The sequence below is a fragment of the Pipistrellus hanaki genome (assembly GCF_964339955.1).
Source record: "Pipistrellus hanaki genome assembly, chromosome: 18".
In the NCBI taxonomy this organism is placed as follows: domain Eukaryota; kingdom Metazoa; phylum Chordata; class Mammalia; order Chiroptera; family Vespertilionidae; genus Pipistrellus; species Pipistrellus hanaki.
In genome coordinates this window covers 36,261,738-36,283,733 of record NC_140520.1, presented here as the reverse complement: position 1 = coordinate 36,283,733, position 21,996 = coordinate 36,261,738, and the positions used below count along the sequence as shown (strand labels likewise).

Sequence of the window (21,996 nt, the reverse complement as noted above, 5' to 3'; positions counted from 1 at the left end):
AATTCTCATTTAAGGATAAAATGCAGCTGAAAGTAAAACAAAAGAAGAGCTTTTTATAAATTTTAACTTTTTGTGTGCCACCCCAGTATCCTCTGTATAACAGGCAAGGAACACATGTGTGTGTGTAGTGAATAAATGAGTAGGAATTGATGTAGGGATGGTATGCGTGCCTGTGCAGACAGATGGCAAGTTTATTCCATTATTTCCCAGAGTGCAGTTCGTGTGATTGTTTGTTTTCATGAAAGATGAGCTGAATTCTTTTCAGGTAAAATAAAAATCCAAGCTTGCTCCTAGAAGCCTAGACGATGCAATTTTCTTATAAAAGTCAGTGTATTTGCAACCTGCTGCCCAAAGTGTTCCACTCTGTATAAGAAAGGAAGCTAGAGTTTTGTGTGTTTGTAGACCAAATGACCAACCCAAACCTCCAACACATTAGGCAAAGCTCCTCCCCAGTGCTATCAGCAGAGGGCAGGCTGCTGCACACTTGCAGAAAGACTTGGCCTAGAGGTAAATACGCAGACCACAGGGGCGTGGTCTCAGAACCAATTCCCAGACAAGGATTTACTCAGAGAGGCTCCAGGACTGAGACGGAGGAGGGATTGGAAGAACCAGAAGAGGACTCCAGACCCTCCAGTGCCAACATCCAACAGTGGTCTTCTTCCCACCCTCCCCGCTCTGCTTGATTTGCTGAGAGGTTCCAGGATTCCCCCAAGCCTTTCCAGTATAGTACTCCTTACCACTCTAACAGCTTTGCTAGTGTTGATTTCTTTTACCTTTCTTACAAATAAGCAGAGGTCCAATCAGCCCTGAGTTGAAATCCTGTATCAGATTTTCATAGGAGTAGTAGATGTACGTGAGGCATGGCGGGTCGTCGGGTGTGGGCCCACTGTCCTCACTGATGGGCCACTGGTAGGTATATTCGTGGCCTGGAGCTACGGCATCGTCCAGCTTCTCTGCAGGGAACGTGTGGTCAGGGTAGGAGGCACCTGGAGAAATAAAGGTCATGAACACACCTGGGCAGTGCAGAGGCTCGCTGTGCCATCACTCTCCAGCTGGAGGAGCGTGAGGCCTCCACAGAGATACCTGTGCCTTCCCACAGTGAGCCTCTGTTGTTTGAAAAGATTCACATTGCACCCACTTCCCTGTCTATGTCATTAGTAAGGCTTTGAGTCCAGGTGATCTGAAGTGAATAAGACATGTTACTAGTACATTATTTAAGGTTTAGTAAGTTAATTTCCCAGGGTCTCTAAATAATTATTATTCAAATGTAATCAGAGAATCGAATCATCTTGGAGCAGCGAATCATTTCACAATATGAGAATGGGTTCTATCTTCTCTGTGGTGCTTGATGTGACATCTTCCATTTAACCGCCTGCTAGCATGGGGCGTAGCTATACGCAGAGCTGTTTATACATTGTTTTGTTTTGATCTGTAAGTTTTTCTCTTCTTCTTTCCAACTGCTGCCACCCTCAGCCCTTTCTTACGTTGTCACATCTCCATCACCTGGTTGTCAAAGTCCTTCCCCAGAGTCTTAGAGTCCGGCTCCCATAGACAGTCTAGTTGTCCTTATTGTATGAAATGTGTTCACCCTCTGAAATTTAGATATCTTGCTTTGGTCCTTGGTGTACCCAAACACCCGCCATTAACACTTTGATGCCTACTCGTTTTTCTCTGCTGGTGGGAGAGGGGGAGGGTGTAGAAATTGGTCTTCCTTCTTGAAGAGAAGGAACTGAGATTCTGAAGATTAAAAGAATTGCAGAGGGTTGGGTGTGGTTTTGAACAACAGAAGGAAGCTGTGACTAGAGATGGAGCAAGTGGGGTCAGGAAGGGGAGAGGTCAGCATCACAGATAGCCAAGTGGGGTAAGCAGCTTCCCCTGCTGGAGGCATTCCCCATTGATTGGGTGAAAGTGTCACCATCATTGGTGCCAGAATTTCCCTTTGGGATACAGTTATCTTTGGTACAAGAGCTTGATAACTTGCTTAAGGTGGAAGGTGAGACCTTCAGAGTGTTTGTGTGGGCAGACAATTGGGTAAAAAAAAACAACCCTAAAGTGTTTTATGTGGTAAAGAGCCAGTGGAAACTACTCTTACTGAAGTGACCGTACTCTTTGAAAAAAAAAAAAAAAAAAAGCTTTATTTTTTTCCTACCCTTCCCCTGTTTATTTTCTTCTCCTTTTTATTCAAAATCCCCTTCCTTCCACCATCTTTCTTGAGTTATAAATTATATACAATAAAGGCACCAATTCTAAGTATATCTGCTAAGATTTGACAAATGTGATCAGTCCTTTACAGAATCCTGGTACAAGACATCGATACACTCCAAATCGCCTACTTTCTGTGCATTCCTGGTCATTGCTGTCCCTGCCCTCTGCATCCAGATAACCACTGATTTGTTTGTCACTGTATTCTGTTTTCCAATAATGTCATAAAAATGGAATAATATATTATGTATATGCCCTTGTGCTTGATTCATGTTAGTATGGTTTTTCTTTTTTATCCTTTTTTTTTATATTTACCTATCTTATCTTTAATTAAAAGTGGATTGCTTGAGTTCAGCATACATTTGAGTGTTGCTTTTTATCCAGCCTTACAATCTGTCTCATAGTTGTATTGTTCTTCCTATTTGTTTTTAATATAATTAGTAATATAAATACCCATATGCTTGGGTATTTGTCCATCTGGTCTTTGTTCCTTCTTCTCTTCTTTCTTGATTTTCCTTGGGTTCAGTATTTTTTTATTCCTTACCTGAGGATATGTTTTTACTGATTTGAGAGAGAGAGGAAGGGAGGGAGGAAGAAAAGGAAAAGGAGGGAAAGAGAGATTTGGAGGGAAAGAGAGATTTGTGAGAGAGAAATATCGATCCATTACCTCCCATAGATGCCCCACCTGAGGACTGAACCTGCAACCTAAGTATGTGCCCTGACCTAGAATCAACCCCACAACCTTTTTAGTGTACAGATAGCACTCCAACCAATTGAGCCACCCAACCAGGGCTGGATCGAGTATTTTTCATGATTCCTGAATATCTCCACTATTGGCTTGTTAGCCTTGCTTTGTTTCCTACTCTGTAGACAGAATGATCCCTTAAAATCCCAGATCTTACTTTGCCATGTTCCTGCTTAGAATCCTGACAATGATCTATCCCTATTTCTCTCTCCATTCCATTACGTGTGACTCTTTACCCTGTACATTGCATATCAGTCCCTCGGGCCCCTTTAGTTCCCTGGAGCACAGAGCTCCCTCCTCCCTCAGGGTCTTTGAGACAATGTTCCCTCTGCCCAGGGTGCTCTTTTTCTCTTTCTTCCTTGGTTAAGTGTGTGCTCATGCTTGATGTCAACTTAAATGCAAACTTATTGTTTCCCTGATCTCTCACTACGCTATACACATTTTTTTTTTACAACACTTGTCACGATTTTTAATTGAATATGTGTGATATTCCATGATTAATTTCATTTTATTCTTCTATATAATAATTATTTGCCTCCTGCACATGTGACCTGAGTGAGGTCCTCAAAGACAGGTGCTGGGTTGCATTTGTCTTAGAATCTCTGGTGCCTGTCACAGTGCCTGGCACGGACAAGAGCTCGATGACTGAGTATGGAACTCTTAGGATTTAAGGTCCCGCAGCTAGAACCAAGGTCATCATGTCACTCATGGGTACGTTTCATTGGAATTGCACGGTGTCAAAACAAGTTCACTGCCAACATTGACAACATGAGAGATATATAAGAATCTGGATTGCTGGTTTCTCTTAAAAAGGAAACACACAAACAAATGAAATCTGGATATGGTGACACTGACCTAACTCCTGCATAGAATTGGCCTGGTCCTAAATCCTGATGACCCTTCAGATAGGACACAGGTCTGGTCAACAATGCCTTTTGGACTTAGTTCTCATCAAGTCACCCTCCTGGTGGCCAGAATATCTGAGTGTGTGACCTTTGTACTAGTAAGAGGCTTCACTGGGATTTTGTTGTATCTTTCCTTTTCCCCAAAAGATACTATGACATCTATAACCAATCTTTGCTATAGACTGAACTTTACTCTGTTGATAAGAAGGATTTCAGTGTAAAATTATCAGGGGCTGAGAAATGTTAAAAGCTCAAATGACATCCTGTGAGTAATAATATAATTTCAGTCTCAATCAGTGGTCAGCAAACTGCAGCTCGAGAGCCACATGCGGCTCTTTGGCTCCTTGAGTGTGGCTCTTCCACAAAACACCACGTGCGGGTGCACACATACAGTGCAATTGAAACTTCGTGACCCATGCACAGAAGTCGGTTTTCGGCTCTCAAAAGAAATTTCAATCCTTGTACTATTGATATTCGGCTCTGTTGACTAATGAGTTTGCCAACCACTCGTCTAAATCAAACAGGAAAAAAAGCATTTATGAGGAAGAGTCTCTGCTGCTCAACAGGAAGGATTATCTCTGGAAAGTTGCAAAACAGCTTTTGTAGCAAAGCACAAACAGGGCTGACAAGGGAAGCCGCCCTCTCAGGGTGGACTTGTCTATTGACTGGAACATGCGTGGCGGGTTGTCCACAGGGTCCACCTCAAACCCAGCTGCAAGCCCTCAGTCAGTGCCTCATGCTTCGTGGCCTCTGGAGGTTAAGAAAGAATATTTCTGGACACGATGCACCCAGTGTTTCAACTGTTGAAACAGCACAGGGAAAGCCCACAGTAGAAAATGGCATTCTTCCCATTGCCTTCACAAGCTCTCTAAAGGACAAAGCGTGGTATTCTGTGGAGGGTGAGAGAGGACACTGGAAGTTCTCCCTCGCTCTCTTTGGATAAAGGCATGCTCCTTCTTCAGATATCAGCTTCAATGTCAGTTCACTCATTCCCTGGCCTCTGATCATACATCTCACAGTATAGATGTGTATATGTCTGTATATCATCTGTGATTATGCTATGAGTTTATATACACATAGAAGCATTATGCATTATATTTGTAAAACAGCATCCATCACAATTTTAGTTAAATATTTGTGAGATTACATGATTAATGATTTTTTCTCCCACTTTATTTAAGAGAAAGCTCAGGAGTTTTGGGGTCAGAACTATAATTTTTGGTTGTACCACTTGCTAAATGCATGAACTTAGGAAAGTTTCTTAGCCTCCCTTTTAGTCCCAGTTTTCTCATTCATTATTACATAATATAATCTTTTTTTCTAGCAATAATATTATTATTTTTAATGGGTATGAAGACCCAAAAATATATGCAAAATATCTGGCACCTAGATGTGTGACTGCCTGCGGTAATACACCTCAGTATTTGGGTTACTTCCTTTCCCAGCCATTTTACAATTAATATGGCCTCTTGCTTTATGTTTCACTTCTGATAAGATATATCTTAAGTGCTCTTGAGTTCTCTTAACACATGTGAGAAAGATTAAAGGTCATTATATATTTATTCTAAAGAAGGTAAAAACTGGCAATAAGATTATGTAATTACTCATAACCACCAGTTAGATTAGTAAATTCCAGAGCAAGGGGAAAATAACACATAGTCCACTTTCTAATCCAGTTCTCAGGTCCTCGGTTTAGTTCAGTACTCATCATCATCTTCATCATTATCATTATCACCATCAATATCACCATCACCACCACAATCATCATTGTCATCATCACCAACATCAACATCACCACCATCATCATCATCATCACATCTCCACCATCATCATCATCACCATTGCCACTACCATCATCATCATTGCCACCACCACCACCATCATCATCATCATCACATATTACCAACATCACCACCATCATCATCACCATCACCATCACCATCACCACTACCACCACCACCATCATCACCAGCACCACCACCATCATCACCATCACCATCACCATCACCATCACCACCATAATCATTATCACCACCATAATCATTATCACCACCACCATCATCACCACCATAATCACCACCACCACCATCACCATCATCATCATCACCACCACCATCATCACCATCATCACCATCATATCATCACCACAACCACCACCACCATCATCACCACCATAATCACCACCACCACCATCACCATCATCATCATCACCACCACCACCACCACAATCATCATCACCATCATCATCATCACCACCACCATCATCACCATTATCACTTTTACCACCATCATCATCACCATCACCATCACATCATCACCATCACCACCACCACCACCATCACCATAATTATAATACCACCATCACCACAATCATCACTATCACCACCACCATCATCACCACCATCATAATCATGTCATCACCATCATCACCACCACCATCATCATCACCATTTATGTTCTAGGCTCTGTGCCAAGTGCCAGGACACAAATATAAGAAGACAATCTGAGACCTTGAAGGATTCACAGCCCAGCTAATAGTAGGCTACATGCTGGCACACTTGTTAAAAATGTCACCTCTAGAATTCTTCCAGGGACACTTCAGGGGAGTCATCACAATTAGAACATATTGTTCGTATGTAATAAGAATCAACCAATATAAATATCTAAGAGTCACCTAAGACTGTTACATGTGCTAGCATAACTGAGTTTCAAATGACAGGGGTTTCATACCCAGGTTTATTGGAACACATAGTGGTTTATAAATGTTCATCTAGTTGACCAAAGTAAATTACTGAGAATTTCATATTCATATATTAGTTAAATATAAGATAAAGTTCAAATAATTGAACTCAAAGGTGAATTTTGGACATCTAGACCCAAATAGTGAACAGTACATATTTATACATGGAGTAATTATACTGAATGAGGATTAATAGTGAGATAGTTTGGGGATAATTTTATCAATGTTTATTTTTCTTTTCACTTCAAAGTATTTTACTTTATCTTGAATCTATTATAGAACTGTGGTCAGCAAGCTGTGGCTCACGAGCCACATGTGGCTCTTTGACCCCTTGAGTGTGGCTCTTCCACAAAATACCACGGCCTGGGCAAGTCTATTTTGAAGAAGTGATGTTAGAAGAAGTTTAAGTTTAAAAAAATATGGCTCTCCAAAGAAATTCCAATCGCTGTACTGTTGATATTTGGCTCTGTTGACTAATGAGTCTGCAGACCACTGATCTAGAAAAAAGCAGGCGTAATTTATCTTCAAGTTTGCAAACTACATAATATGAGGTGTAAAATATAAACAGCTATTTTGGGGAAGCGTTTATGAAATGTATTTTTGGAAAAACTAATTTTAACTTTGCCATCCAAGTAAGTGAGAAGCCTTCACTGGAAAGAAGAGGAACGGACAGGAAAGGCCATTGTGCTAAAGCACAAAAAGTCCTTGTTCAGCTTCTCGCTGGACTAAATCCTTCACACAAGGGTGGCCCTTCACTTTACATTTACTCAGCTCTGCTCACTTCCTGCTCAGTCCTTAGTCAGCGTGGCGACCTGTTTACTCTTGTCATGATGAACTAACTACTTGCCAAAGGGCTCTCAGTATTTTTTTTCCAAATGTAAAACGGGGCTACAAGTCTGGGAAAGTGAAGTTACATAAAGAGCCCCTTTGGCCATCCATTTGGGTGCTTGGCCATGAAATCCGCTCTTGTTGATTTTTTGAACAGCTCTTTTCCCTCTCCATTTAGCAAACCGAGTGAATGCTTCAGTGTGTCTTTGAAGATTCAAAAGGTGCTTTTATTTTATTTACTCATTTAAATATATTTTTATTGATTTCAGAGAGGAAAGGAGGAGAGATAGAAATATCCATGATGAGAATCTACCAGCTGCCTCCTGCACGCCCCCTACTGGGGATTATGTGCCCTTGACCTTAATCAAGCCTGGCACCCTTTAGTCCACAGGCCGACGCTCTATCCACTGAGCCAAACCAGCCAGGGCCGGAAGGTGCCCTTAGAAGCTTTCACTGAGGTAAAGGGAAAACTGGATGCCCATGTTTCTAACGAGCCTGGCCCAGTGCACAGTGCGTGCAGCTCTCCACTGAAGAGGAGTTTGCAAGTTTGAGATTGATGAGAACCAATCTATTAGCCATTACAGTTTGTTTCAGGTACTTACATACCCAGAGAAGTTTCTAGCTTAGGCCAAAATATTCAGATAAAAAGTGAAAAATTTAATTGCTTATATTATGCCAAACATTGGAACATTTACTGTTTTCATATAGAGAATCTGGCAACACTTAAATGCAAAAAAACTCAATTCCTGGTGGAAATTTTATTTTTTAATTTTTTATTCACAGAGATGGGTTACCAGCAGAAAGCGGACTATTATAGGATTTTGTACTATAGTACTTATAATGCAGATTGAGGGGCTCTGGGTTCGATTCTGGTCAAGGGCACATGCCTGGGTTGTGGGCTTGATCCCCAGTAGGGGGTGTGCAGGAGGCAGCCCATCAATGATTCTCTCTCATCATTGATGTTTCCATGTTTCCATCATTTCTCTCACCTTCATCCTTCCTCTCCGAAATCAATAAAAAAATATTTTTTAAAGAGAAAAAACCCTTTTAGTGACAGAAAGTTTTAAAATACATAGGTACAGTTGTGTTTGCAGTTTAAAACTCACTCCTGTTAAGTACATCTCTAAAGGAAATGATCTTGTAAGCATTTTATAAATCATGGCTAGTCCATCCTGTTCTCCCAGGGGTTTCTCATCCCTGCCCCATATGCTATTGGGGCGCTCTCAGACACAGCTGGGGAGGGGGTGCCACTGGGACCAGTCGGGCAACACCAAGCTACAACTTAGCCTTTACGTCAGATGCTACCAATTCATGATGGCAGGCCAGGGTGAGACGTGCACACCTTTCTTGTCCAGCACCCAGACTTCCAGCCAAGAATTCAAATGATGGCCATGAAAAGAATGTCCGGAAACAGGCTCCCGGGCAACTCTGGTTACAAAACGATGTACAAAACCCATGTGTGAAAGTTCAGGGCCTTCACCTGCAAGTCATACCACAGACAGATAACACAGCTGTTGTTGAGAGTCTGTTGACGCAACTGCAGACTACGCACAGTTCTAACATCTGTGAATGTCTGTGAGATCTCACAGTGGACTGGAAGGAATGGTTTAGAGAGGGACTTGAATTTTGCTTCTCATCCTCTGTTTTATTACTTTATTTATTTTTTATTTTTTACTAGAGGCCTGGTGCACGAAATTCATGCATGGGTAGGGTCTCTTGGCCTGGCTGGCAATCAGGGCTGATTGGGGCCTTCTGGCAGCTGGCCAGGGCCTTCCTCTGGCTGCCGACCAGGGCCTCCCTTCTCCAGCTGCTGAGCCTTTCTTCATTCTGCGCCACCCCCTGGTGGTCAGTGCACATCATAACAAGTGATTGGTCTTTTGGTTGAACTCCCACAGGGACAATTTGCATATTAGGTTTCTATAGAGAGATTGTTGAAAGTATTACACATGTCCCCTTTTCCCCCATTGTCCTCTCCCAGCCTGCTCTCACCCCTCAGCCCAGGAGAGCATTATGCTGAGTAAAATGGGCCAGTCAGAGAAAGATAAGTATCACATGATCTCACTCCTATGTGGGATCTAATGAATAAGATAAACTGATGAACAAAAATAGATCCAGAGACACAGAAGCCTCAAACAGACCGCCATCCTCTGTTTTGCAAAGGCCTGGGGAAGTATACCACTTAGAAAATCTCAGACCCAAAGTAATGAAAAGGAAATATCTTAGACACTTGAAGTAAACCTCAAACTACCTGGAAACTGCAATTATTCAAAATGTGCTCTGGATAGCTGAGGTTTCCTGGGGAAGTTTAGTTCATTTTGGCATTTGAATTCAAGGGGAGCGTTTTATTCATTCAGATAGATGACACTATCTGAGCCAAGGCTTTCGTTCAATCTAAGCTTCTGGGAACAAAATGCAGTGCTGCATGTGAATAGCTAGGGACTAGCCCCCGTGACAGCAGCTAGCTTTATTGCGTGCCCACCGTGCCTGGAACTTTGCTTTGATTCTTACTGATCCTTGTGACAACCTTAGAGGGAAGGAGTTGCGATTCCCATTTGCTCGATGTGAAACAGGGTTTGTGGTAAAGGAAGTTGCCAGCGTTTGCTTAGGGTTCCAAGCGAGGCCATCCTGGCTCTACAGCGGCATTCTTCCCGCGGCTGTCCTTCCCTTCCAGCTGAGGAGAGGAGGTTTCCAAATCCCAGGTGGGGCTCACGGATTAGCTCCCAGATAAGGAGGATTGTTCTGATAAAGTTGCTTTGGTTCTGGTTAGATCAGGCAGCCACGAGGACAAAGACTGAGTCCTCTCTTCAACCTTGTACTCGTCTCAACCTCCCACCACCCATCTCTCAAATATCACCTCTGAGATCAAGAAACCGGATTCTCATGGTGCTGGCTCAGCACGTAGTTCATCTCCACCCCAGAAATAATCGCTCAAACCATGGCGGGAGACTTGGGGGCTGAGGGTCAGACGTGAGGAAGATGCTTTATTTTAGGGGAGAGGACACAATAGCAGGTAGGCTTGCCTTTGGTCAGAAGAACACTCTCTCTCTGTTGGCTAGATTTGCATCTCATTTCCAAGGCAAGATGTGACTTTCTTGGAAAGTCTTTACTCCCGGAGAGACATGGCGCCAGGGCAATGGTCAGGTGACCAGTGGACGTGGTGGGCGCATTTTAAACCTCCGCTCACCATGCCTGCTGGCTGTGGGGGTGGGAGGGACAAATCAACAGACAGGAAGAGGACGGTGTTGCAAGGTTTGTTTCCCATGCAAACAAGCCCATTTTGGGATACAAAGTTCACAGCACTTACCTCCTCCCACATCTAAAACGGGACCTTCATGGGACATTTTTAGGGCTCTCCCTCCTGGCACCAGGGTGCTGAATTCCTGACATTTAAAGTGAACTTTCATGATGTCTTCACTGTGTCGTCTGGAAGCCTCCTAAGTAGGTTAAGTGGTTGTTCTATGACATCACGTGATTTGGGGGCCACAGGAGAGACCCCTACTCAGGCTGCCTCACCCAGAGTCCTGCCAAATTGGCCCTTTCAGGTGCCTGAAATCTCACAGTTAATGCTTCACCGTTTTTCTCAAACCAGATGTGTGCTCAGGCACATACCCCCAGGGAGGGTAGTCCATTGACCTGTTCGCGGTCACGTATCCCTTAGCAGGAATGGGTTTGACAATAATTTACACTGAAATAGTAAATGTAAAAGTCACTTTCTAATCCATACATTGTCATCTAAATATTAAATTATTTGGACACATTTAAAAAAATTTTAATTGAGATATTGACATCATTTGAACAAATTTTGATTGAATAATTACCTTTACCATCATAGCTAATATTTATCAAGTGTTTATTATATGCTAGGTGTTGTGCTAAGATTTCATGACAACAAACCTATTTGAAGAAGTCATGTCCTGCCAGTGTGCTCAGTGGTTAAAGTGTTAGCCTGAGCACCAAAGGGTTGTGAGTTCGATTCCCAGTCAAGGGCATGTACCTGGGTTTCGGGTTCCCTCCCACCTCCAGTTGGGGCATGTACAAGAGGCAACCAATGGATGTGTATCTCTCTCTCTCTCTCTCTCTCTCTCTCTCTCTCTCTCTCTCCTTTTCTTCCTTTCACTCTCTCTGAAGAAGCAATGGGAAAACATCCCTGAGTGAGGATTGACAACAACAGAAAATAAGTCTTGATTATTATTCCCATTTTACAGATGAGAAAGATGAGGCACAAAGAGGTTAAGTAACTTTCCCAAAGTCACCCAGTTAGTGTCTGAGCCCGGATTTACACCAGGCAGGCTAGCTCCAGACCCTGCCCTGTATACCACTCTCCTGCTCAATTCCTCTCTTTAAACATATGGTGGTCAGAACTAATGGGAGAAATAAGACTTGTGAAAAGAGAGAGGTCTAAAGTTATATTTGTGTTATTATGCTAACATCTATTACAATATGGACACAATTTTCTTATATCATTCCTAGCAGAACTCTATTCTGCTTATTGGGGTCTGAACATAAGTATAATGGAAATAATCAGAGCAATAGCAACAACAGGTGCTTCCTATCCTGTGGCTGATGTCACTTTTATCTCCATCATCCTCATGATCTTCTCTGACCCTGACATCATCATCATCACTGACATCCTTTACTGAGGGTGTACCAGTTCCCGGAACCATGTTTATTTCGTACTATACCTAAACGATCCCATCCAACCCTCAAAGAAATCTTAGGAGAGGGTGTAAGCATTCCCACTTCACAGATGAGAAACTGAGGCTCAGGGGTGCTAAGATCATTTAGCCAGAAGCATACAGTGGAATTTGAACCTACGTCTGCCTTCAAAGCTGATGTTCTCAATCACTTCACTGTGTCCAAAATTTTAACACTACTTAAGTGCCATCTGTGTGCCAGGCTAGTCTATGACACTATTTCAAATGATGGCTCGTGGGCCAAATCCAGCCAGCTCCCCTTTCTTTGTAAATAAAGTTTTATTGAGGCACGGCGGCCGGGTTCATGCACTTACATACAGATAGTGCCTTTGGCTGCTTTTGTGCTGAAAGGGAGAGATTGCCTGGCCCACAAAGCCAATTATACGTGCTTTCTGATCTCTCCAGAGAAGTCTGAGGACCCGCCTTACACCGTCTTGCAATGTGCATGTGAGCGTGTGAGCCTGTGAGCACTCTCACTGCGCAGGTGAGCACACTGGGACTAAGAAAGAGCAGGGAATTAGCCCACCCAACGAGTAAAGAACTAGAACCTTCAAAGCCCCGAGGTCTAGATGGTGCAGAACACTTCCGTTCCCCCTGACAGAGGTCACTGTTCTAGTCAGCAGCTGCAGGGGCTCTGTGGCGTGTGGCTAATGGAATGGTGTTCAGTGCTCGAGCTGGTGTTAAAGAATTGCACATCTTCTCCTGTGAGAGGACAGGAAGCTCCTCTTACCTTCTGCGGCTTTACTGTACTTAATCCCCTGAGGATGGATGCTTAAGGGCTTGTCCGCCTTATTTTTAAAGTGAACTTTCATGATGTCTCCAACTTCAGCATATAACGTAGGCCCAAGAAGTCCTAGAGAAGCAAAGATAACTATGTCAGGATTACACAAGACAGAGCTGTCACACACACACACACACACACACACACACACACACACACACACCATGCAGAGAATCCCATGAGTGACTGCGGTCAGCCCTCAGGTGCTGAGGTTGACCTGCTTACCTTCCATCTGTAAGGCTTTATCGCCTGTTAAGCTCAGCCTTGCGTGCAGCCGGCTAAGGACAGGGCGGGAGGGAGAGACGCTTGGCTTGGCTCAAAGCAAGCTGAGGAGCAGTGTCATTCTCACCATGTCCCCCCGTCCTGACCCACTGTCATTCCTTAGAGACGACCTACGTCTTTGGTCAAGAAAAGGAAGACCTTCACTATTTATTTATCTACTTATTTTTAGAGAGAGTGGAAGGGAGGGGGAAAGACAGAGAGAAACATGGATGTGAGAGAAACACATTGATGGGTTGCGTCCTGACCAGAGCTGCAACTGAGGTATGTGCCCTTGACTGAAATAGAACCCGGGACCCTTTAGCCCGTGGGCCGATGCTCTATTTACTGAGCCAAACAGGCCAGGGCAGACATTCATTTTCAATGTCCAGGGTGGTATGAGGAAGGGTGACTAGCTACTTTAGAGGCCCTAAGTGAGGGAGCAAACCACACAGATCTCGGACAAGTTCAAAGTCTAGGAGGCAGGAGTGAGCTTGATGTTTTCAAAGAACAGTAAACAAACAAACAACCAGAAAACAAAGACTCCAGCGTGGGCAGAGTGAGAAGCGACGTTGGGGGCAGGGCCCTAAGGCCGATGGTCACAGCAAGGACCTTGGGTTCTCTTCTACAATAAGTGACACGGGAAGTCGCGGCAGCTTTGTGCAGCAGGGAGGTGGGGTCTGACGTGTTTTAAAAGTTCATCCTAGAAAAGAGAGAGGGAAAACCCAGACAAACAGTCCACCCTGCTGCTGTGTGGTGGACGAGTGGAAGCAGGACCTGGTGATACAGAGGAGGCCACAGCACAAGGGGCCAGAGAAGTGGCGGGAAGAGGTGGGCTCTGAACTTTGGAGGCGGGGCCAGCAGCAGCCCCTGACGGGCTGGATGTGGCAGGAGAGAGAGAGAAGCCAGGATGGCCCGAGGCTTCTGATCTGAGCCGATGGGGAAATAACCAGCCACGCCGCTGGGAACACAGCGGGACGGCGGGTCAGGAGCAGAAGCTAAGAGGGAGGTTTCCCTGCCTCCATGCCAGGGGCTGTGCCAGGTCCTGTCCTCCAGGAGCCACACCCAGTTGGAACTGCTGCTGAGCTCCCGGCAGAATGCTGTGGGCAGAGGCTGGAGGTGAGGGCACAGGGCGTCTGTTCCGAGTTTTGTGGAGTCATAGTCTAGAGCACATGTGTCAAACACAAGGCCCGCGGGCCAAATCCAGCCCGCCAGGCCTTGCAATGTGGCCCGCACCGCGCTGTCATCACTGCACTCCGCTGTCAGTTTATGACATTGTCAGTTTATGACTGTTCAGTGAACCATTCGGCCCGCGATTTAGGCTGGATTTTAGATTTTGGCCCCTTCTCTGATTGAGTTCGACACCCCTAGTCTAGAGCTTCCCACGGTGCAGTCCGTTCCCAAGGACCAGCTTAGCCCGGGAGCCCGCCTCTGCAGGTGGAGTCAGGGCCCTGCCTCTGAGCACGTGCCCCTGCGTGATACCCATGTCCCCGAGAGCTGGAGAGCCGGTCGCCAGAGCCTCATTTCAGCAGGTGGCAGGAGTGGACTGCCCCCACTTCCCAGCCTCCCACGAGCTCTCCCACGGGGGGTGGCTTCTGGCCTTTAGGCATCACGGGGGCAGGGGGCGTCAGCGCCACAGAGCTCACCCGCATCCCCTGGCAGCAGGCTCCACCCACTGTCCCCCGGGACAGTCACACATGAACATCCTCCTGGGAATCCTCCCACAGACGGTAAGATCCTCCTTTCACAGGGCGGGAAGCTGGGCCTCCGGTGTTCCCCCTGCTTCCGCTTCCCTGGCTTGCCCCCTGATACAGCTAGTTAGGGGCAGAGCCTGGGTGAAGGGAAGCCTGTCTGACTGGATCCTAAGCTTCTCACCACCTTCCCCCCCGCGCAGTCACTCATTCATTCGTTCATTCAACAGAAGTGCCCACGTTACCGTGGGTCAGACTTGCAATGCTGAGCAACACAGGTGCCCACGCTGGCTTCACGGAGCTTGCCACGGGCGGGGAGGGTGGCTTGCCCAGGGCCAGTCAGCGATTCGGTGGCATTGCTGGGGCTGACATTCAGGTCTTTGGATGCCTGGACTAACGCTTTCTCTACCACCTTCGCCAGGGAGGGTTCAGACCCCCTTTCCTGGAATAGTCTACACCAGTCTTGGCTCCTGACCACTCTGACCCCGGCTGACCCCTCTCTTCTGGTGGCTAGGCTCAGTCCTAGCTCCCAATGACGCTCCGCGGGCTGCTGCCAGGTGCCCATAAGGCCCACAGGGTTCGGACTCTGCTCTCACGCTGGGCCCGCATTCCGTTGCCATGGGGGCCTTGCCTGGTGGATTTGCTTGTTGGCGTCTCATGGCTGCCCATGCCAGATGCTCAGAGTAAGTCTTATAAACTGTTTAACTTGAGGAGACCTCCGACGGCAGTGACCAACCCGGAGTACTCACTGAGCCTCCCCTCTGCTTCTCCAGAGTCAGGGCAAAACAAAGGCATGTTCTCATCGAGGACATGCATGAAGGCAAACACGTGGCCGAATGTTCCTGAGCTGCTGCTCAGCTCCTCTGTGGGCCAGAGGCCCTGAAACCTTCCCCACCCCCTCCCCAGGCCCAAGCCAATCTGCCCCCGCCCCCCCTTCCCCCAACCCCCTGCTCCCTGGAAAGGTCGCACAGCATGTGCCCAACTTCCTGCAGTTGGGGCCTTGGGGAGGGCCGCAGGAGGTCTGCTAACCCCCTTCCCGCTCTCAGGTGAATGACACATTACAGAAAACAGGGTCACCCAAGGTTGAAGCTCCTTAAAAACCTTCAGGGACAAACATGTCATAATTTTCCCTGGAAATGGCCCCGTCCCCCTCCCCGTCCACTGGGCAGGCATCGGTCTCAGACCGCCGGTCCTGCAGCCGGCTGGGCTCCTGCTGCGGAGTGGGGGGCATGGCGGTTCCGTTCAGGCTCAGCCAGAGCCACACCCACCTGGCGAGTGGAACCGGGGTCAGGAGGGGGACAGGGAGGGAGGTTCGAATGGCAGGAGGCTGGGAGGGGAAGGTCACAGTCAAGGGCAGTGTTCAAACCCAGATCTCCTCATTCAGTAGCTGAGGCTTTCCCTGGACACCAGACTTGCCTCCTGTATCAACTACTACCGGGTTCCAAAGGTAAATAAGATGTCATTCCCTGCCCTAGCCGGTTTGGCTCAGTGGATAGAGCGTTGAGCTGTGGACCGAAGGGTCCTGTGTTTGATTCTGGTCAAGGGCACATACCTGGGTTACAGGCTCCACCCAGCCTGGGCCCTGGTGGGGGCGTGTGCAGAAGGCATCCAATTGATGTGTTTCTCTCACATCCATATTTCTCTGTCTTTCCCTCTCTCTTCCACTCATTAATGTTTCCTGGCTCACTTTCCCTTTGCCCGCCTGTAACAATTTAATTAAAAAGTTCTGAAGTGTGTGCTAAGGTTGGAGCTGGAGTTATGGACATGAGCCTCGATCCTCTGCCCACGCCTACAGACTGAACCTGGAGAGGAACCCTCCTGCCCGGGGAAGGCAGTGTCTCCCACCACCGCTGATCGCGCCTGTTCCTTCTGAGTCCGACTCCGTCCCTCAGGTGATTTTATCTGCTCCTTTCCTATTGGAGTCTTCCCTTGAGCACTTAGATATTTGAAGTCACTGAATCCTTTTTTATAAAACTCCAAAATGCCCTCCAATCTCTTATTCCCTTTCAGAACTTCCCTGTCTTCTGTCCTCCCCTGGGGGCCACGTTTCAGGAGGCGTTACCTCTGAGTCCTCCCTCCTTCCCCCCGCGCCATCCCCCCACCCCCCCCAAGAGAGGTAGAGAGTTTCCAGAGGGGAGCATGAAATGTCCTAGGAATGTCAAGTTGGGAAAGACCTGGACAGAAACCGTTGGCTCTGGCATCCTCGCAGCCACAGGGGCCTCTTCTGAGAGTAAATCTAGCAGCTCCCTCTGAGCAGGGGAGGGAGGGAGCCAGGGAGAGGAAATGACACCAAAGGAATGAAATGGGCCGCTCATACGCCGATTGGTGGTGAAGGAGAGGGGAGAAAGGAGCGGGAAGCAGAGTGGAGCAGAGTTTTGTTCCAGATGGAAGTTATTCTGAACATAGCTGTGTGCTGTTTTGCTATTCATGGGGAAGGCTCCAGTCCAGGGAAGAGTGCAGATAAAGGAGATCCGAGGAGGTGGGGGGAGTGGGATGATAGAGAGGCAGAGAGGGAGTCTGGGTCAAAGGGCAGACTCTGTGGTTGGGGGAAGGCTGAGTCAATCAGTGACCAGGGACCCAACTGGAGGAAGTTCTCACTTGCTGACCTCTGTCGCTCCTGTGAAAATACGGTGCCATATTTCAGGCCCCAACCCATTTGACCCTCTTTCCTTGACTAAAGAAGAAATAAGGAAGGAAGAAGAGACTTTTCTTTAAAAGTGGCAGCTATTGTGTACAGCACACTAAATAAAACAGGAAAGACAGATGCAGAAGAATCCAGAACAGCCACTTGCAGTTCCTTTGAATGAGTGCAGGGAGCCTGGGGAGGGAGGGACCATTAGCTCAGGCTCATCACACCCTCAGCCTGGGCCGCCTGGCCTGTCCCCTGTGGCACCCGCAGCACCCGCAGTGCCCAGCGCACGGCCCAGCCCAGAGCAGGTGCTGAGTCAGATGAATGAATACAAATTCAAACACTAAAGACCGCTTCAGCTTCTTGACCAAGGTTAAAAACAGCTGGCTCTGTGGGTGTGTGACTCGTGGCCTGTGAAATCACACAGGGCCCAGCTTGCCTCAATTCTCCGCTGTCCCTGTTTTGAAATTCTCAATGATGTGCATTTCATTTTCATTTTGCCCCGGGCTCCACAAATTATGTAGCCTAAACTGGTTAAAAACAACAAGAACACACATTTCTGAAAAATATCAGTAAATGGAAATGTTTGGTATAGATAATATCCAAGAGATTTACCTTTAAATTAGAGAATACTAGTATGTGTTTCATGCTTACCTGAAGTTTTAGATCGTGGTTTTTCTTTCTGAAAATATGCTTCATACTCTCTGTACACAATTTTCTTAAAAGTTTTTGCAGAAGGATCCAAGCTGGAAATAAAATACAAAAAAATTATTTAAAATGTATATCTGACATCTACTCATGTTCCAAAAGAAAAAGAAAAAAAGGAAAAAAAGAAATCTTTCATGTCCTAGGAACAATAGTATTTTTAATTATTTTTCAGAAACCCATGGTTTTATGAATATGAACAATCAATGACGCTGATAACAATAATTGCTGGTCTCTTCAAGAATAGTCTACAGTGATCATCATTATGTCACAAATGAAGCCTGGCCTAACTAATCCTATTACTCAGAAACAATTTTCTAAAGAACCCAAGATGGTCATGTGAACCCAGTCTTTAGTGTTAGAGTTTAGATGATTAAGAAACGATCAAATCTTTCATGAATAAATATGTGGACTATTTTCAGCTGGCCAATCGAATACAGAGGTAAACTGTGAGCAATGCTGTAAAGAACTGATTTGGTGGGTCCTACTTCGGGTTGAGAAGTTGGCTCTGGTCACCCAGTAAAAGCCCTGGATTCACACTGGGAGCAAACAAACAAGGAAACTAACTCTCAGGAAGGGTAAGCAACTTGTCCACGGGCAAGTGGTAGAGCCAAGATTCAGGAATGGTGGAACCACTGTGTTCCTCGTAAAGACTTCACAGAGGGAGGGAGGAGACTCCTGGGATACTCTCCAGGCTGCTTCTGCTGTGTCCCTACACATGGACACATTGTTCTATTCTCCTCTCAAATTCAAAGATTAAAATCTGGGGGAGATAATAGATCAACTGAAGGACTTGTATACATGCATATAAGTACAACCAATGGACATAAAACTCTGGGGAGGGAGGGTATGTATTGGAGGGAGGGGGGCAAAAAAAATCAATAAAATATATTTAAAAAAAAATATTACTGTCTCCTTTTTACTCTAGTAACGCTAGGATAGCAAGACTGTGTTTGCTGTTCATAATGGAAGGCTTGTAGTTCATAAAATTGATTAATGGGATGTTTTGTTTCAAGGTCCTTCAAGGTGATGGATAGTTTGGGGAATAGAATATTTGTCAGGCAATTCAATTCTCTTTTAAAAAAAATATTCTTGTCAGGAAATGTTCCTTGTAAAGGAAAGATCATTGGCAACTTATCTGGTAACCCTGTGTTTGTTTACTGGTTGCTGGCAAATTGTCATTTTAGCATTTTGGCCTTTAGTGAAAGTCTATAGTGTTATTTTATGTCATTGGGTTTTATAATAAAGATTATGGAATAAAGTACTAGCTCCAAAGATTAAAAACACAAACAAACAAAATGAACAAACAAACAAAAAAACAAAACAAAAAAGATTAAGGTAAAGAGAAGAGAATTGGGGGACATTTTTTAAAATGTCTAAGCCAGCTGACCAGATTGGCTTTGTCGATGCTCTATCCACTGAGCCACTAGGGACAGTGGCCCAGCCATGGTCAGGCCATACATACGTGGAAGATCCTCCCCAGCTGCCGTGGCCTCTACATGCTGCAGTGCTGGGTGGATGGGCGAGTCAGAGTGTCTGTGTTTAAACCAAGTGGTGTTATTCACTGTGTAATCTTGAATAACTTACTAACTCCATTGGCTCCTCAGCTGCCACAAATGTGAGATGGAATAATAGTAAAATCTTCCTCTCAGAATTGTGATGAGTATTAAATAAGTTGTTACCAACAGAGGACTTCGAGTAAGCTAGAATAATTTAAAAGGTAATAAAAGTTGGTGTTTAGCCTTCAGGTTTCCCAGCAAACAGAAAAATCTGTAATTGTAGTAATCCTTGCAATTTTGGGGGAGATATAAGAGCTGTGTTAATGTTTTGGGGCAGAATGAGTAAGTGCTTTGGGAATGAGCAGCCATGGAAGCAGTGGGCTCTCAGTGGAATAGGAACTGGATGCAAGAATAAGGGTGCTCAGGGTGTGGGGGGAGCAGACGGTGAGGGCAGAGAGGTTGAAAATGAACTGAATGATCTACAGAGTCCTTAGAGCCCAAGGATTCTATATGTTGGTTTTATCCCTAATGTGGGATTCCATTTTTATTTATTTGGTTTGTTGTTAGCAAAACTGAAAATTAATCCTCCTACTCCAACCCAGATCTCTAAATACAAGAATATAGATGATGGCGTCAAAGCTCTACTAGGAACAATCAGTCTTTTGTGTGGAATAAGTCGAATAGACATGTGTGTTCTAACACATTTGACTGTATATATTGGGTGAGCATACCAAGGTATATTTATTTTGATTTTGAAAAAGTTGAATGACTCCTGGAAAACAATCTGTCGGAACAGAAATATGCATGATGAATATATATGCATTTTTATTTTTATTTTTGTTGATTTCAGAGAGGAAGGGAGAGGAAGAGAAAGATAGAAACATCAATGATGAGAGAGAATCATTAATCAGTGCTGCCCACCCCACACTGGGGATCAAACCCACAATCTGGGCATGTGCCCTTGACCAGAATCAAACCTGGGACCCTTCAGTCCACAGGCCGACGCTCTATCCACTGAGCCAAACCAGCTAGGGCTATATATGCATTTTTAAAATATCTGTTACTACATGCATGTAATGATTGAACAAGTTTTCTTAAGGGAATGTTTAGAAACATTCATTTCAGGCCTTGAGCAAGGATAATAGACACATTTAACCTTTAAAGGCATCGCTCTGCTAATTTTAGATGAACTACAGGGAAAGTCTTTGCTTTGTGCTAAAATAGACTTTGGAATTAATAATAGTATCTGTTAGCTCCCAGTGTAGGACAATTTAGAACAAGTTCTTATTTAAGCAGCCAGATATACAGATTTTCCACGGGAAAGTACTAGAGGGAAATGACATGATTTGAGGTTCGATATGGAGCCTCGGTCTGGGTTATACTTCTGTGGTTTGGATTCAGTCATTGATACCAGAAGAACGACCCTTCCCAGAATCCCGGGAACTCAGCCGCAGAGCAAGAGGGTGGGTCGACAGCCGTGGCTCCCTGTGGACTCACCGCGTGAGTCCGACTTTGGACCCTTGTGGTCCTGCCCCCAGCGTCCAGCATTAGCTCTGGAAAAAAGACCACACTTCCCAGCATGGCACAGCAGCCACAGGAAAGCCAGCAGCAAGTCAGTGCTCCCATGCGCAGGAAAGACTCGTGTTGGAAAGACTTATTCCCCTGGCAGGGTTAATCCATGGCAGTTCCGTACAGTGTGCATGGGACCTTGATTATCACCTTGAAATGAAATGTCTAAGGTGATTTATATTTAAAAAAAAAAAAAAGAGGGATTTCTTTGTACAAGACCAACAGACTCTGTAATACCCTCCAAAATAAACCTTACTGAGGAAATATGAAAAGGGTTAAGGTTCTGCACAAAAAGACTGAAAATAGCACAACATCTCTGGGTAGATCGCTTTGTAACTGTAAAAGGGGAACATGGCTTTCGCAACCCAAGCGTGATGTTAATTTAACAAAATTGAGTCACACACAGAGGTTTACCATTGAAACCAGTAAAAATATAGCCAACTGGAAATATTGAGCAGATCCTGCAATTCACCTCATTTCTGGGAAGTTTTGTTTTTAGCATTTTGATTGGGAAAAGTAGTTTCCTACTCCCAAGATATTTTGTTATTTAAACCTCTTAGCTGCATCTCTGCCTTCTCACAGGGACCCCACTCAAATTGCCAAAGTGAGGAAGAAAGAATAAAAATGGTGCCTTTTTAGGGACTAATGATGTTTTGAGAGTCATTTATGAGAAAACAACAAAATGATGGCAGTTGTTATTCTGCCTATAATGAAGCACAAGGTTTAGTTTTAGAAGATGAAGCAATGTGG

At 45.2% G+C, this 21,996-nt stretch overlaps 1 protein-coding gene across 2 annotated transcripts in view; it reads right to left on the bottom strand.

Moving 5' to 3' along the window:
• The window catches only part of F5 (coagulation factor V), a 63,138-nt gene that overhangs the window by 40,568 nt on the left and 574 nt on the right, over nucleotides 1-21,996 (bottom strand). For both annotated transcript variants that reach the window (XR_014793324.1, XM_084865724.1), the window contains exons 2-4: nucleotides 18,128-18,219; nucleotides 12,845-12,967; nucleotides 774-986 (exon numbers count right to left, since the gene is read on the bottom strand). Coding sequence is in view for 1 of the 2 variants with exons in the window: in XM_084865724.1 (XP_084721850.1) it covers nucleotides 774-986; nucleotides 12,845-12,967; nucleotides 18,128-18,219 (428 nt within the window). In the remaining variant the exon portion in view is untranslated. The remainder of the gene's footprint in view (nucleotides 1-773; nucleotides 987-12,844; nucleotides 12,968-18,127; nucleotides 18,220-21,996) is intronic.